The sequence below is a fragment of the Myripristis murdjan genome, chromosome 4 (genome assembly GCF_902150065.1).
Source record: "Myripristis murdjan chromosome 4, fMyrMur1.1, whole genome shotgun sequence".
Taxonomy (NCBI): domain Eukaryota; kingdom Metazoa; phylum Chordata; class Actinopteri; order Holocentriformes; family Holocentridae; genus Myripristis; species Myripristis murdjan.
The window spans coordinates 6592224-6609615 of record NC_043983.1 but is presented as its reverse complement, the minus strand read 5'-3'; the positions used below and the strand labels follow the sequence as shown (position 1 = coordinate 6609615).

Sequence of the window (17392 nt, the reverse complement as noted above, 5' to 3'; positions counted from 1 at the left end):
AGGGAGAAGGAGGGAGAGGAGAGAGAAGAGGAGGGAGAGGAGAGAGAAAAGGAGAGAGAGAAGGGAGAGGAGGAGAGGGAGAAGGAGGGAGAGGAGAGAGAAGAGGAGGGAGAGGAGAGAGAAAAGGAGAGAGAGAAGGGAGAGGAGAGAGAGGAGGAGAGGGAGAAGGAGAAGGAGGGAGAGGAGAGAGAAGAGGAGGGAGAGGAGAGAGAAAAGGAGAGAGAGAAGGGAGAGGAGAGAGAGGAGGAGAGGGAGAAGGAGAAGGAGGGAGAGGAGAGAGAAGAGGAGGGAGAGGAGAGAGAAAAGGAGAGAGAGAAGGGAGAGGAGAGAGAGGAGGAGAGGGAGAAGGAGAAGGAGGGAGAGGAGAGAGAAGAGGAGGGAGAGGAGAGAGAAAAGGAGAGAGAGGAGGGAGAGGAGAGAGAGGAGGAGAGGGAGAAGGAGGGAGAGGAGAGAGAAGAGGAGGGAGAGGAGAGAGAAAAGGGGAGAGAGAAGGGAGAGGAGAGAGAGGAGGAGAGGGAGAAGGGGGGAGAGGAGAGAGAAGAGGAGGGAGAGGAGAGAGAAAAGGAGAGAGAGAAGGGAGAGGAGAGAGAGGAGGAGAGGGAGAAGGAGGGAGAGGAGGGAGAGGAGAGGAGGAAGGAAAGAGGTGTGGAGAGGAGGTCCTGGCGGTGTGGGTGGTGGAAGCTGAAGGAGGAGCAGGGCGAGGCGGTGCGGAGCTCTCAGCAGGCGTCTGGAAGAGAAGACAGGAGCTGATATGAGGATTCAAACAATCAAACACAAAGCAGCAGCACTGTGGGTGTGTTCCTGTGAACACCTGCTTCAAACGCAGGAAAATATGTCCTCATTCACTTTTAAAGACAAGACAAACTTCACTGTGTTTTGTTCCAAGTGGAATCAAAATAATGTTGAACATGCTCATGTTGGAATAAATGGACGGTCTTAAATTCCTGGGGTTCGTATGCGGGGGCGTAGAATTGGGTAGGGACGCCGGGGACACGTCCCTACCAATATCCAGCCACTACTGTACAGTCCCTACCAATATAATATAAACACTGTCCGTCAGTGTCTAGTCAGTGCTTATGGTGCACAAAGGGTTAACAGTCGTGTGTGATTGGCCGTCCCTGCTGTCACTCCTGTGGTTGTAAAAAGTGTCTGAGGACGTGCACAGCGGAGTTTGTTTCACTGGTTGGCCAGCAGCTGCAGACCGTGTGCATCTGCACCTGTAAGCTGTTCCATGTTGTTCTGCCTGAGTCACGTCAGCTGGACGGATTTTAATATGAGTGGTTGCATTTACATTCATATTTGTGTGTGTGTGTGTGTGTGTGTTTGGTATTGAGGCACAGCCAGGATGGGTCCCAAAAAAAGAAAAGTGGACATATGAAGTTTCTTTAGAAGTCAAAGTGCAAGTTACTCCAAGAAAATAGGCCCGCTTTATTTATTATATTGCTGATGTGTAGTTGATAATAATAGTGGTAACAATAATAGTCAACAAAGCTATTGATGTTGTTCTTCACTGTTTATTTTGTCAGGTGGCAGTTATAGCAATAGTTCAGCATGTTTCTTTGAAATGAGAGCTTTTATCAGGCACATTGGCCTGTTGTCTCTAGGGAAGCAGGAATTATCCATTTTTACTAACCAGGATTTAAAATGTCAAGGTTATGTAACTGTAGAGCCTCAACAACACAGATTTTTTTTTTTTTTTTCCAGATAAGAGCACCAAGAACACCTATCTGTTTGTATTTAGGTATTTAGTGTCAAACATTTATTATATTATATTATATTATATTTATGTACAATGTTGTTGATGTACATTATAATGCACAGTTGCACTAAAGACAAGAAATCTGTTAAAATTGCCTGCTTGTCTTTCTTTAGTTGCTTTTAACTTACAACATTACAGAATTATTAAATACAGATATTCAGATATGCAGTATAAACATTAATGTCAATCCCTGAATAGTTTCTATCTTTTCTGAATGTGATCGTTTGCTTGTTTTTTTGATCAGCTCTACATGACATGAAATTGCGGTCATAAATGCAAAGCATCAACTTTCAGGGGCGCCGCCTTGGAGTGATTTTATGTCCCCACCAATGTCAAAATCAAACCTACACCCTTGTTTGTATGGATGAATTGACCAAATAGCTCCAAATGTGCTGCTTTATATTTTAAGTTGAGGGTTTTCCCGCTGCTTGAAACACTTTTAACTTTATGTCAGTCTTTATCTGAGCTGAATATAAATGGTTGCAATATCATGGTTCAAGGCAAATGCTCCCACTGACTCTCTGTTTAGAAAGTAGTCCTCTGAAGCTTGGTGAATGTTATATTTTTCACAATGATAGTATTATGTATACTATCTATGTATTATGTATATTAAATTATGTTTGCATATTACCATATAAATGTTGAATGACAGCCTTTTTTATACATAAACACATTTATTATTTACATGCAACACACACATATGATCACATATGAATCCCATTCTCTCTGTTTAGGGATGATAAACAGAGAGCACAATGCCCAGTACATATACAGGACAGCAACACAAGCTGTTACACCTTAGGTGCAGCGTCCAGTTTTACATGTATAATTTTTTTTTTTATTATTTAACTCTTACTGCAGTGCAACACCTTTAAGTCCCCTTTTCAGGCTGCAGCATATGTATTAGAAAATCACAAAGGTTTTTTCCTCTGTGACTTGAAATGATATTTGGCTCCTATAATAATTTTAGCTCTAAGGGCCCCTCTATTAAACTCTATGGTCTATAATCAGGCCCCTCCAGTTTCCAGTTTCTCAGCATCCTGTGTTGACAGCCTCTAGCCTCTAGAGTCTAGAGGAACAACATCTCTGATCCAATCAGGACGCTGTGATGTCACACGGCGTCACGCGGCGGCTCGCGGCCACCTTGTGGATTCTTTCAAACAATAACAAGTCATCCAGCTGCGGCCAGGGGTGCAGCTCGCGCAGCGCGCTCCTGCAAAATTGCCCCTAAAATTGCAGCTGGCGCGCCTATTGGACCTCAGTGCCCCATGCAAGTCCAGTGGGAACTCGTTTTACTGCCACTGACCACTTTTTTTCTCCGCTTACTGGCTTTTGGGTGTTTTTTGACAACATTTCAGTTTGAGCTCAAAGTTCGTGCGGTGCAGCTCCGGCCGCGCAGCAGCCGCCGCAGCTCTAAGCGCACTATTTAGCGGAGGACGGAGCCTCCTCACCTGCGGGGAGCGGCGGCCGTGCATGATGCCATGTCCTGACCAGGTCCGGCTTCAGATGCTTGTTGTTTTGTGGTTTGAAAACTTTAAAAGTCTCTGCTGCGCTTGGCGCGTCTGCTCGGGTCAAGTGCGTTAACACAAGTGAGCGTTTCCCCTGGAGATCATAACCTAACATTCTAGGTTCTCTGCATAGCAACGGGACTGATGTCAGCTCTGTTGCGACTGTCACTACTGGGCTCCCCCGTGCACTCATCTAGGCTGTAATAATAATAATAATAATAATAATAATAATAATAATAAAATTATATCTATATAGCTATCTATATGGGTAATTCTTCAATTGTGGGAACTTCTGACTCTTAAATTGTAAGAAAATACAACCTGTAGAAACATATTTTTATCCATCTGAATATTGCATTTTATTTTCTCAGGAATTCGTTATTGTGGATGGTTGTGGCCATTCATTTCAGGTATATTAATATAGTTACAGGTTTTTCCAAGATGTCACGACAAAACGTCATTACCTTCACATCATCCAATAATGAATTATTTTTTAAAACAACATGAAAATATGGTGTTTTAAAAACATTTTATGTAATTTCAAACATGAATTTTGATTAAGCTGTGCTGACAATGATTTTTATTTCATTTTAAACATATTTATAGGAGTTGTTTGTTTTGATATTTCAATACTATCTTTGATGCTACTCTGACAATTAATTTTATGCTTTCAGTACATTCATAATTTATTTTTTTTTTTTTGGATAAATTGTTAAGAAAAAATGTTAAATTCTCACAAATATAAAATAAATGGATTGAATTATTAAATAATATTGTTTTCTTGTTGTTTTTTGCTTTTCTTTATATACACACACACACACACACACACACACACACACACACACACACACACACACACACACACACATATACATATGGACATAAGAAGTTTCTTTAGAAATGGTGATAACAATAATAGTCAACAAAGCTATTGATGTTGTTCTTCACTGTTTATTTTGTCAGGTGGCAGTTATAACAATAGTTCAGCATGTTTCTTTGAAATGAGAGCTTTTATCAGGCACATTGGCCTGTTGTCTCTAGGGAAGCAGGAATTATCCATTTTTACTAACCAGGATTTAAAATGTCAAGGTTATGTATATCTCTATATGACATGAAATTGCAGTCATAAATGCAAAGCATCAATTTTCAGGGGCACCACCTTGGAGTGATTTTATGTCCCCACCAATGTCAAAATCAAACCTACACCCTTGTTTGTATGGATGAACTGACCAAATAGCTCCAAATGTGCTGCTTTATATTTTAAGTTGAGGGTTTTCCCACTGCTTGAAGCACTTTTAACTTTATATCAGTCTTTATCTGAGCTGAATATAAATGGTTGCAATATCATGGTTCAAAGCAAATGCTCCCACTGACTCTCTGTTTAGATAGTCCTCTGAAGCTTGGTGAATGTTATATTTTTCACAATGATAGTATTATGTATGCTATCTATGTATTATGTATATTATATTATGTTTGCATATTACCATATAAATGTTGAATGACAGCCTTTTTTATACATAAACACATTTATTATTTACATGAAACACACACATATGATCACATATAAATCCCATTCTCTCTGTTTAGGGATGATAAACAGACAGCACAATGCCCAGTACATATACAGGACAGCAACACAAGCTGTTACACCTTTCAGCGTCCAGTTTTACATGTATAATTTTTTTTTTATTATTTAACTCTTACTGCAGTGCAACACCTTTAAGTCCCCCTTTTCAGGCTGCAGCATATGTATTAGAAAATCACAAAGATTTTTTCCTCTGTGACTTGAAATGATATTTGGCTCCTATAATACTTTGAGCTCCAGGGGCCCCTCTATTAAACTCTATGGTCCATAAACAGTTTCCCCTCCAGTTTCTCAACATCCTGTGTTGACAGCCTCTACAGGAACAACATCTCTGATCCAATCAGGACGCCGTGATGTCACACGGCGTCACGCGGCGGCTCGCGGCCGCCTTGTGGATTCTTTCAAACAATAACAAGTCATCCAGCTGCGGCCAGGGGTGCAGGCCGCGCAGCGCGCTCCTGCAAAATTGCCCCTAAAATTGCAGCTGGCGCGCCTATTGGACCTCAGTGCCCCATGTAAGTCCAGTGGGAACTCGTTTTACTGCCACTGACCACTTCTGTTTCTCAACTTACTGGCTTTTGGGTGTTTTTTGACAACATTTCAGTTTGAGCTCAAAGTTCGTGCGATGCAGCTCCGGCCGCGCAGCAGCCGCCGCAGCTCTAAGCGCACTATTTAGCGGAGGACGGAGCCTCCTCACCTGCGGGGAGCGGCGGCCGTGCATGATGCCACGTCCTGACCAGGTCCGGCTTCAGATGCTTGTTGTTTTGTGGTTTGAAAACTTTAAAAGTCTCTGCTGCGCTTGGTGCGTCTGCTCGGGTCAAGTGCGTTAACACAAGTGAGCGTTTCCCCTGGAGATCATAACCTAACATTCTAGGTTCTCATAGCAACGGGACTGATGTCAGCTCTGTTGCGACTGTCACTGCTGGGCTCCCCCGTGCACTCATCTAGGCTATATTACTACTACTACTACTAATAATAATAATAATAATAATAATACACACACACACACACACACACACACACACACACACACACACACACACACACTAGAACTATGTTTGTAGTACTGCTAGCCTGCTGGTGCTTGCTGAACACCTGGCTAGTTTTATTCATGAGTCGACATTACACTTTGAGATGGTACAAAATACAAGGCATAACACTGCACACTGCACACATAGAATTTAAGACGCATCATGTAATCATTGACCTCTACTGACCTCTATTGGTAACAAGTAGGAGCTGCCAAAAAACAACAAAAGATAGAAGTTGTCTGCTATGCATGTTTACACCATTTTCTTCAAACAATGAAAACATTTTTTCTACAAAAAATGTAACCAACAAATTGAACCATACAGCAACTGATAGTTTACTTCACACTCGCAGTTGAATGTGGTTGAGCCTCTAATTCTACAGAAATCATAATAGTTCGTTTTTTTTTTTTTTTTTTTTTTTTTTTTTAATTTAGTAGGGAAAGGGGAATGGGATAGTGTTGGGGGTTGGGGGGTGGTTGGGTTGGAAATTGGTGTGTGTGTGTGTGGGGGGGGGGGGGGGGATGGGATAGTGTTGGGGGTGGGGGGATTGGAAATTGGTGTGTGTGTGTGTGTGTGTGTGTGGGGAATGGGATAGTGTTGGGGGTGGGGGGTTGGAAATTGGTGTGTGTGTGTGTGTGTGTGTGTGTGTGTGTGTGTGTATGTGTGCATGCACAGACGCTAGGCTTCTAGTCATCTGTGCGGGAGGAGAAGCAGGCTCTGAAGGGCCTGGTAATCATCCTCCAGAATCTTTTGGCTGCACCCCGTCGTTTCTTCTTCTCCAGCTCAGCGATCCTCTCCAACATGCTGGCTTCCTTCTTGGCCCACTCTTCCTGTTTCTCTTGCTGGGCGCGCTCAAAGTCCTCGCTGGCCTTGAGGAGGGAGGTTTTCTCCTCCTGGAGCTGCATCACTTGGTTCTGCAGCTGTGTCTTCTCCTCGGTTAGGACCGCCATCTCTTTGGTGTTAGCCAGGAGTTTGTCCTGAATGGTGTGGACATTTTTTTTCTCCTGGTCGATGGCGTCCTCCAGCTCTTTGGCTTTGAGTACCGCGCTCCTTTCACTCAGGTCCTTCTCCGTGACCTGGTTCTGGAGGTTGACGATGGTTTCCTCAAAGGTGGCTGCTTGTTGGATGTTTGCGGCTTTCTGTGTGAGGGCCATTTCCTCGAGTTGGGTGATTGAATGGCGAAGCGCCTCCAACTCCTCCTCACAAGCCTTCATTTTAATGGCCTGCTGGTTGGCGACTTGGAGAGCTCCTTGAAGCTCCAGCTGGAGCTCTTCAACGCTCTTCCCAGCGGCCTGGTTGTTGTTGCAGCCACCGTCCTCCTGGGCTTCCTGTCTTCCGGCGCTTGGCTCTGCGGCCGGGATCTCTGCTGGGGCTCCTGGTTGTTGGAGAGGAGGGGGGGAAGATGGGATGTCCTGTTCAGCGACCGTGCAGAGATCGTCCTGCTGAGCGATGTTCTGCTCCGCAGCAATCCCGCAGGCGCCGCCCTCTTCCTCCAGAGCCACGTTCACCTTCGTAGCTGCTCTGTCGAATGCGACATCTTTCAGTGCTTTCGCAAACACAGACACAGCCTTTCTGTGAAGGTGCACGTGGTCAAAGAGGTCCTCTGTCGTCAGAGAGGGGTGGCAGACCGCGTGGACATTTTGCAGTTTGTTGCAATCTGCCACGATGCTCTGATTCACCCTCTCAATGATCTGCGGGTCCACGTCTGTTCTTGGCAACAGAGTGGACACCACGATCTTAGACGCAGGGAAATTGCGATGAGCCCTCCTTATGACACCTCTGAAAGAGTTTGCCATGTTATCCCGCTGTTTCACCAGGTCATCTGCACCTGTATGAATCAGGATATGGCTTGGTGAGCCAAGGCTAGTCTCTGACAGTATGTCCAAGGCGGCTTTGATGGTAGGACACCATCTTCTCTCCACCCTGTGTGATGGGAAAAGCCTGTCCTCCTGGAGGAATTTCCCGTTGGAGTCAATCAGCAAGACAATGTCCGCCGTTGAGTCCTCGGGCTGGGTGGTGTCTTCAGGCCGGGTGGTGTCGTCGAGCTGGGTCGGGTGTTCGGGCTGAGTGGTCAGAGGCAGCTGCGTCTGCTTTTCGGCAGGCGTCTCTGTGGCTCTGAGTCCCTCAGGCCCGGCAGCCTGCTGTGTCCCGTGGTTTGGCACCATCATCGGGACTTCAGCCGGGGATTTGGGCTGTCGGAGGCGGGGCTGGGGCCCGCGCGCTTCGTCCTCACGCGCGGTGCCCGCAGGGCGCCTCTGGCCCTTGGGTGCGGAACCCCCTGCTTTGGGCTGGGGGTTCAGGTGGTGTGGAGGTCGAGTTTTGCGTTTCTCGGGCTCCATGGTGGATGGGGTGTGTTTCGGGGTGAGAGCCTGTGACAACCAGAAACAGTTTTCACAGACTGACAATCAACCCTTCGAGGCACTCGACTAAATGCTGTCTGATTGTGACGTCATGAAGACATGCACGCCGTGTCATGGCCTATTGTATTACGTCACGGAATCCCACATGAGTTGTCACCTGTCAGCGCGAGACAACTTGAGAATTTTTTCCCAGCAGAATAAACAATAATGTGCCGACATCTTTATATCTGCCATTACGTCAACAGTTCACTTTCACACATGATGAGAGGAGTGTTACATGCTGATGGGCGCCTGCTTTTCTCAACACAGGCTTCACTGACTTTGACTTCAACAAGGTAACTCATTATTTTGCATTTAATCCAGTTTTCCCATGTGAAGTTCCCTGTGTGCGTCAGTCTAAGACCGGAGAGAACACACCTTCCGAGGCAGCTGAGATGTTGCGCATAATATCACCAAAATAAACTGCTTGCACATGAAATTTCGATAGATTTAGTTGTCTGTGAACATGTATGTGTGTGTGTGTGTGTGTGTGTGTGTGTGTCAGACTTAACAGAGTTAAATTACATTAGAAAAACACGAGTATTTTACAGTAAACTCATCTCAAGCCGTTTTTGAGATGACGGGTCATCCTGTCACATTCATTCATTCGTTCATTGTGTGAATGAATGAATAAATGAATGAATGTGACTCTGCCACAGATTCCGCTGCAGGACTGCACGCCTCTAAACAAACTGCACGTGTTTCTGCCGGCGCGTGCCACGCAAACAAGACCAAACATCATATTATCAGGATGAGCAGCAATAAACGTAATGTCCACTGTAACACATCATTTAATCATCCTTTATTTTTTTTATTTTATTTTATTTCATTATATACTATTTTAAATTCGCGGTCGTGTGTGCATGTGCAAGATTTCAGCAACCAAAGATTGTCTATGTGTAATCTGAGACAGAGCGATCCCTTCACTCGGTATCGATATTCTGACCCAACAATTTGTGCTAATGAATAAATGCACAATTCAACACAGTGTTGCCTACTATTTTGTTTAATGTTGTTCAGTATGTTTGAGACAGGCATTTGATAACGGAGAGAGATTTTTTTTTAATCAAGCTGCAGATAATAACACCTCTCATACGGATAATTATTGTTAGGAAGGAACAAGTCATCAAATCAAATTGAAATCAAATAAGACACCCGGCACATTAAAATGCTATGCAATGCATTGTACCTGGGAGAAGGAAAGAAAAGCAACAAATATAGAAGAAAAAGTATTTACAGTTTTTCTCAATCATTCCAGTTCATGCAAAAACATCCTGACAGGCCAGGAGTGTAACCAAGAGGCAAATATTAGCTCTAATGAATTTCAGGGAAAATATTAGCACTAATCAAATAATGTCAGATATTTAACAATAAAACATATTAATCACACCCAAACAAGATCAGAATGAGACAAATATTACTAAAGACAAACAACAAAGAAGTAGGGGAAATGTGGTAAATGGCATTTAGAAATAAATTGTAATAGTAAAAACAGTGAAAAAAATAAGAATTCATAGAATTAAAAAACTAAATACGTTTAAGAATAAAATAGATTGTAGAAATGATGTATGGACAAAGACTGGGGTCACACACACACACACACACACACACACACACACACACACACACACGCACACACACACGCACGCACAAAAAAGTTAATTAATCTCAGAATTCAATTTTAGGATTTTGGGGGATTAAGAGCTCGGTGCTCCACCCTCCTCTCGGGTGAAGTCTCTGTCATGTGCCCTATCTTTGGTGGAGTCATCTGGTTGTGGGCGTTTCTCTGTTTACATGTCTTCCCTCCCTCTCCCTGTTCACCTGACAGCTGACCGGCAGACAGTCTGAGCATCACTCGGTGCGCCCAGGCAGGCAGGCAGACACACAGGCAGGCAGACACACAGGCAGGCAGGCAGACAGGCAGACGGGGACGCATGAAACCCAGCAGTCCGCCTGGTACGGTGCTCTGTCCGGGGACGAAGGCTCTGTGCTCTGCGGCGGCGCGGCTCGCTCTGGAGGCTTTTCCCCTCCGCGTCTGACAAGCGACCATGAGCGGAAGGGTTGGCGACCTCAGCCCCAAGCAGGCTGAGGTGCTGCAGCAGGTGAGTTCATCCCCTCTAATCAACAAACAAACAAACATATACAATTAAAGAAGCAAGATGATAGTAGTTTTCTGCTTGCGTCGAGGGTGACCACGCATGCCATATCTTTTTGGAGGCAGATTTCCCCTGTCGAGCAAAGCCATGTGATGTATTTATTTAGTTCTACTACGAAGCAGGTTTAGTGGGTTAACGAGGTATGTTGAGTCTAAAGCCAGGCTTTCCTGTATCACGAAGGTGGCTCTCTTTTAATTTTAATTATGTCTCCATGTAATTGGAATGACTGCACTTCCATGCAGTGTGTAGCGTTCTCAAGTGTACAAGATCTCTGCCAAGACTGCAGTTGACCTTGCACCATCAGGTGACTCAGTATCCTAGTTGTCCTATTGAAGTCTCTTTGAGTACACACTGAATCCTCTAGTCACTGAAAATGACTCAGGTAAGAGTGTGTTTGTTACCTTCTGCAAGACGCCGTTCGTGGCCAAAGTATACCCGTGTGGCGGAGCTGTTGATGCAAGGCAGGGGGAGCTGGGGAAGGCCAGCTTCACTTCCCTCCATTACACTCTGAAACACACAGACACACGACTGAGAAATTACAACCAAACACACTTACATTATTATACTATACAATATTATAGTAAAAAATGTGCATAAAAAGTTGGGTTTGAGTTTCATCAAGTGACATTCAGGCCTTGTGAATGCCTGAATAATAGCAGTGTCACCACACAATCACAAGTGAAAATGAAAACAACCGCAGACCTATCAGAATTTAAAGCCCCCCTCCAGTGATGATTTATACTTACTTGGACATTTATCATTTTTTATTATTTAAAATACATATACAAGTTATAAACAAATTTGTGAATAATGTCTAGCATATTTGTTTTTCTTTTTTGTCTTTTTGTCGGTCAGATGACTTAAAAAGAAAATGATGAAAAAAGATTTTTTCATTTTTTGAAAATGTTTTATTTTCTGTCTTTTCAAATAAAAATGTAAAGTAACCCCATGCTGTTCTACCTGTTATTCTTCTTATAGCTTATATTGTAATATTTAATCCCATTTCGAGCAGTTTTTATCTGGATTTGGTCATCCTGAAAAGTCTATCTGGATCAGAGTAATCCAAGGAAACGTTGCTTAGAAAAACTGATATAAAAATAAGACGGGTTATGTGATCCTGGATGGCAAAAAATGGGATTCCCAAATCTACATCACTTTTATCCAGATGAAATGTTTTGAACAACTGGTCCCTGGTGGTCACACAGCATGGAACAGCGCTACACACACTGTCAGTGGTTGTGACCATCAACAGAGCAACCGAGGCTGGCACTCGTCTAAAAGAAGCTCCTCCTGCCGACTGTGTTTGATGACATGGGACTGTTTCTTAGCAGTGCACTCCTTCTCCGGGCAATCCCAGCAGCTCTCGGCTCACTGCTCATTAATGGGATGGCTCTTCTCTCAGACTGAGTGGAATCATAATGGATCTGTCCTGTGACTCCATGAGATATCCTGAGGAAAGACGACCAACAAGCAGCAAGGTACTGACACCATTTATCATCTATCATAAAAGAAAAAAATATCAATGGCTTTATTTGATACACATGTTGTTTAGTTTGTGGAGCTCCATGTGCTGTATGTGCCAGATGACCAGTGGAATATAAAGCTCAATAAAGTTCCTGCTGAAGCCACAGACAGCTTCATATCGGCTGGCTTTATCAGGTAAGATTACATAAGAGTTTACTGCTGATTTAACTAGGATATCAAAACCAGAGGAGTGGGAGAGAATAAAAATAACAGAGTGTGTTACATTTACACGCTTCCAGAAATACGAATGCATTTCATGTAGTTTCACATATACAGTCCTGTCTACACTGTTCCACTGTAAACTGACGTAAGGACAAAACCTCTTTTACACATACACACCTCAGCAGTGTGGCAGTGGTGAACGCATAATAGTGTTTGGATTTGGATTTTAACAAAATTATTAGATAAACCAATATGTCATGGTGATATCGAACATCCAATTTTTAGTCATTTTAAATTTGGCCAATTTTATGCTAAATGCAAAACTATTTATACAGAGAATTATATTTGTAGCAGGGTGGAAAGCATCTGAAACAACATTTAGACACAAATTCCTGTTCAATTCCTGTTCAAATTCCTGTTCCTGGAAGCTTCATACATGCACACACTACATATTCATATTTACATTTGTCTATAGACACTCATATCTATATGTTGGTCTCACCTTATGAAAAATCTCTAAAATCTGATTTTTAATGATTGATTTGTAGAGTCTATCCTGATATTACACTAAAAACTCTGAGAGGCGAGCTTGGCATTCTTCTTGGGACAGAGAGGAGCTTGGACAAGTTCTCCTTCCTGAAATGCGTGGGTCGCAGCTTGGCACTGGTGAGTACAGCTGGCTGTTTGGTGCTGCAGTTTTCTAGCTGGTTGTGTTTCACCAGGCAAACAGTGAGAAACAATGCTGACAGTTTGATTGTCAGGGCTGTAAAGCATGTGCACTTCTGTGTGAGAGAGAGAGACAGACAGCAGTCCTAACTGTCATGTATTCTGGGTCAGATTTTTTTTTCTTCATATTTCAGGTCAAAAGCAAACAGGAGAACGATCTGAAAGTGAAAACATTTGCTCCGCCTTATGTATGTAAAATCCACTGTTCTTTTTTGTATTCCTAAGTCATATTAGATTGACCAGTTTTTTGTAAAATCATTCAGTCCACCATGTAAAGCAGAATCAGACTGATAGAAGTTTCTTGCAACTTTTTTTCAAGTATTGAAAAATATCGACAGCCCTAATGCCAGTTGTTTGTCTGCATATCAGCCAGTGGATTATATATGATGTTGTTATATTGTTTAGCTTCAATAAAGCTGTCATCCCACCCACCTGATCCACTTGTCATGAGCCACTTCAGCCCCAGTCACGTGTCCCTGCCATCTCCTGGCAGGCCGCCCAGCCGGAGCTCTACGTGCTGCCCATGGCGGAGAGCGACAGCAGTGTTTGTTCCCAGTCTCTCAGCCCAGAGACCTGCAGCAGCTCCCCAGACCACCAGACCTATTACCCTCCTAAGACATGCAGCCTGCCAACAGGGACAAAGGAGCCTGTTAAATTCCCCCTCATCCCCCAGTGTTCCCAGCAGCCGCCACTTACCCCCAGCCTGGACGAGGAAGAGGAGGAGGAGGAGGAGGGGGAGGAAGATGAGGAGGACAGCTACAGCTCCACAGAGGCAGAGGGAGAGAATGAAGAGGAGGCCCTGTCCCCCCACAAGCCTGACTGGATAGAGGAGCAGCCTTGCCCATGGAGGCCCCGGAATCAGAGGGTACCACAGCCTCTTTCACAGACTAAAGGTAAAAAATTACAGATACAATATGAAACATTTTGTCCCAAAGCACGAGCCCATACTTTTCACTTCAGCTGTCCACTTTGAAAGGGCATCTAGACAGAGGATGATGCCACCACAGCCACTGAATAAGCAGGTGGCAATGTGATGAAAAAACCACCTGCTAAAACTCAAAAAGTGTATTTATCCTCATTAACCCTATAAAGCCATTTGTATCATATATGATACACATTTTCAATTCCATTTTTCATTTTCAGTTTAATCAGTACTTGACCAAAATACTGTTGTATACCTTTGAACACTTCCCCTGTTCACCCTGGACCATACCATTGGCACTTCAAGTACATATCATATATTATACACCAGAAAGGTCGTGTAATAACATATTTTTGATTTTTTAATATATTTTGTTATAGGACTAAATAAAGGGTTCAGTTTCAAAAAATTGGAATTTTCTGCCAATTCTTTCAGAGTTCAGGCTTTATAGGGTTAAGCAGTTGATCTACAAGCAGCAGATCTAAAAACATGCTGACTGTGACTGCTTTGGGTGCAAACTTACACTTTAGGCTGAAATTTCTTTGCGATTATTAACAACTGAAAGTTCAAACTGGTGTACATCCATTTTGGAGAATAAGTTCTTGCTGAACACATTGTCTAAAATGTTACCAATTGTTAGCAAAGCGATAGTAACGCAATGGTTTATTATTTCAATCATGTTGTGGAATTTAACCCCGTAGCTGCTGCACATGTAGAACTGTGTGAAGTTGGTTCAGCTCAGGTGAAGAAGTTTCCAGTGAAAGGCGAAACTGGTGGTAAGAAGAAACAGTGCCTCAGGCAAAGAAGAGCAGCCAGAGATTCAGGAGTAGCAGAGTCAGTGGAGGACAGTGACTCCCTCACTCAGGACAGGTACTGCACAGCTACAGCACACCTGCATGTCCTCAGTCAATTTAGCACTACTCTCACTACTGCAACTACTAATAGTGTCTACCTGCAGGCTCAGGAAAGCCAAAGATACACAGGCACTGACGTCCATCGGGAATAAACCCCAAACTAAGGTAATGTATGTCATTACACATTACTATTCCTGGTGTGACCAAACCATTGAAATGTATCTCAAATAAATCTGCTGTAGCCTCTCTTGAGAGTAAAATTCCAAGACAGGTTGTTCTGGATACCCCAATTAAGTTTTATATAGGGTATTTTTAACAAGCAGGAAGGAAACAGCCTCTTGTTAAGTGTTGGGTTTTGTGACTACTCCAAATTCCTGTGCCAGCAGGTGGGCTGGTTCAGGGTGTGAGGTCTTTGCAACGAACAAAGAGTTCGAATCCAATCCGATCTGTGAAAATCTATGAAGGCGAAGACTTGAATGCTGTCTTGTGTGTTGCTTTTTCAAGGTAACGGAGCCTCCGGTCGTCTCATCTCTGCCTGTTCAGTACACGTCTTCACCCCCTGCCTCTGACTTGGCCCTGGCCACCCATAAAACTGCTGCCTCTCCAGCCTTTCAGACAAATAGTAGGTTAGCACCACGGCAACATCTTCAGGATTAACACAGATTGCCCTCCTTGAATGTAACTGACATGTTTTTTTTTTCTCTCTAAGGAGATGAATTAATAGAGGAAATCAAGCTGGTGAGGGAGGAGAGAAAGCAGCTTGAATGGACACGGCAGGAGTTGCTGAGAAAGGGGAAAGACTTGTTGGCCCAAAACAGGCACCGCAGGAACCAAGGTGGGTGCAAAATCAGAAAGGGTTGTCAAGGAAGCTTGAAAGGTTTTTCAGTGTTTCAGTGAACCTGACAAGTTTCCTTCATTAAGGGTTCCTGATAGAACTCCCACAAACATCTAATATGCATGCTATCTTAAGAAAAATCTGAAATTTTGATCACATTTATCTTTTCACTTCAACTGAAGAACGGCTATGTAGATGGTCTCCTACCATCCTTGTGTTTATAAAACCCGTTCAACCCTCGAAATGCATGGTGGTCAAGCTGTAAACAAGGCTGAGTCTATTTCTAGCCCTCGAGAAGTTGATGTTTTGGAGGTTTTCCACCAGACAGCAACAGCATGGGTTTCTTCAGGGAACCCTTCACAGCTTTAAATGTTCTCATGCCTTCAGCTCTGAAAAAGTTTTAAAATTGTCTCGCAAAATTTGATTCTGCTATCGCTCTTTTCTTCCCCTTGAAGCACGTGACAGTTGGAAAAAGAAATACTTTGAGACCAAGAAGGCCACAGCACCACTGGAGGACACCCTGAGGAACCTGCGGCAGGAGCTGGAGACATTTTACAATAAACTCTTACACCAGCTGCAGGCCAGGGATAGCAGAGGCAAGCCAAGACGGCAAGGGAGATCTTCCACTAAGGTGCTATAAGCTTTCTTGTTTCTATGTGTAGTCAGTCGGCTTTTATTCCTTTAAGGTATCTACATCTACGAGCAACCAAATCTGATATTACACAATTATTAACTTATGATTAAATTAGAAAAGATCATGACATTGACTGCAATGAGAGCCCTTGAAGGACTACTGTCATTTATTTCAGAATGAGCTCATCATTCAGATCATGACAGAGAGTCATGAGATTGACAATCTGAAGAGGAAAGTGGAAGATGCCAAGATGAAACTTGTCACAGAGATAAAGGTATTCTTTTTTTAATAATGTGCAATGGAATATTTCACAAATAAATGTCTCAAAATAGTGGGAAACTAATTGTTCAAGAGACAACTTTGTAAAGACGGAGTAAGCCATTTGTGTCCTTTTATATTGCTTGAAAGCAGCACAATACATTGTTTTAAAATCAATCATGATCAAGCAGTGGTACTAACCTAGGTCTGGCTTTAGCAGCATCAACAGCTTTGCAAGAAGAAAAATGTCATCACCTCCAAAGAGAGACAAAGAGAGATATGTATCGACCTCTTTAAGTCTTTTATTTGAAGATTAATGTGTCACATTTAGGCTCTTTTTCCATTTTGATTGTATTTTTGAATGATACATTTGAGCAAAAGCATTCAAAGAGCCTTGGCAACAAGTTGATGCTTTGAAAAGATGTGTACTTCCAAGCTAGACACAAGGATGAGCTGAGAACAACTGACAGGTTTCTTGGTTACTAAGAAAAGGAAACACATCATTTTCATATTCATATAATATAAACATATAACCTGTTCTTTTCTCATGGATGGTCTGTAGCTGAGGAAACAGGCTGCCACCGAGCTGAGGGCCTTGAAGGCTGAGCTGGCCCAGAAGAGAAGCCAATTATCTCACCCTGGACCCAAGGCCCCGCTGGGCTTCAGAAACACCACACAGGACAGATCACAAGGTCAACGTACCGGCATCTAATTCAGTTCAAGCTTTCCTTTCTTGAGACAAACACATTTGATGTCATGCCAAATGTCTCAGGTATTCAAAAGTGACTGAAATATCCATAAACCCGAGGCCATTGTTTAGCCTAAGTGGATATGGGTGTATTTCATGCAGCAGCCAGTTCTGTTTTAATGTTTTGTACCTGACTTTGTAATTTTTTCCACATTTTGTAGTTCTTCATTTCAAGTGCTGTTTGATCTTATCTGATCTGTAAGCACTGTTGACACTTCTGGCTGATGTTTTGTGTGTGTTAATGATAAATACCATGCATGTTATGTTTATTAAAGAACACCATCACCTGTG

General features: G+C 43.2%; 1 protein-coding gene across 3 annotated transcripts; it reads left to right on the top strand.

Annotated features, from left to right (window-relative positions):
- Positions 1-10053: 10053 nt before the first annotated feature.
- Positions 10054-17372, top strand: spata1 (spermatogenesis associated 1). 3 transcript variants are annotated; one of them, XM_030050401.1, is made up of 13 exons: positions 10054-10384; positions 11770-11916; positions 11991-12097; positions 12673-12790; positions 12985-13038; positions 13344-13743; positions 14474-14642; positions 14731-14791; positions 15131-15248; positions 15336-15461; positions 15917-16092; positions 16271-16369; positions 16916-17372. In XM_030050401.1, exons 2-13 carry the CDS (start codon positions 11857-11859, stop codon positions 17063-17065), a joined length of 1638 nt encoding a protein of 545 aa, XP_029906261.1. In that variant the 5' UTR covers positions 10054-10384; positions 11770-11856; the 3' UTR covers positions 17066-17372. The 3 variants fall into 3 exon arrangements, with proteins under 3 accessions (XP_029906261.1, XP_029906260.1, XP_029906262.1); XM_030050400.1 differs by having other exon boundaries at positions 11767-11916; XM_030050402.1 differs by having other exon boundaries at positions 11767-11916; positions 16574-17017.
- The last annotated feature ends 20 nt before the right edge of the window (positions 17373-17392 follow it).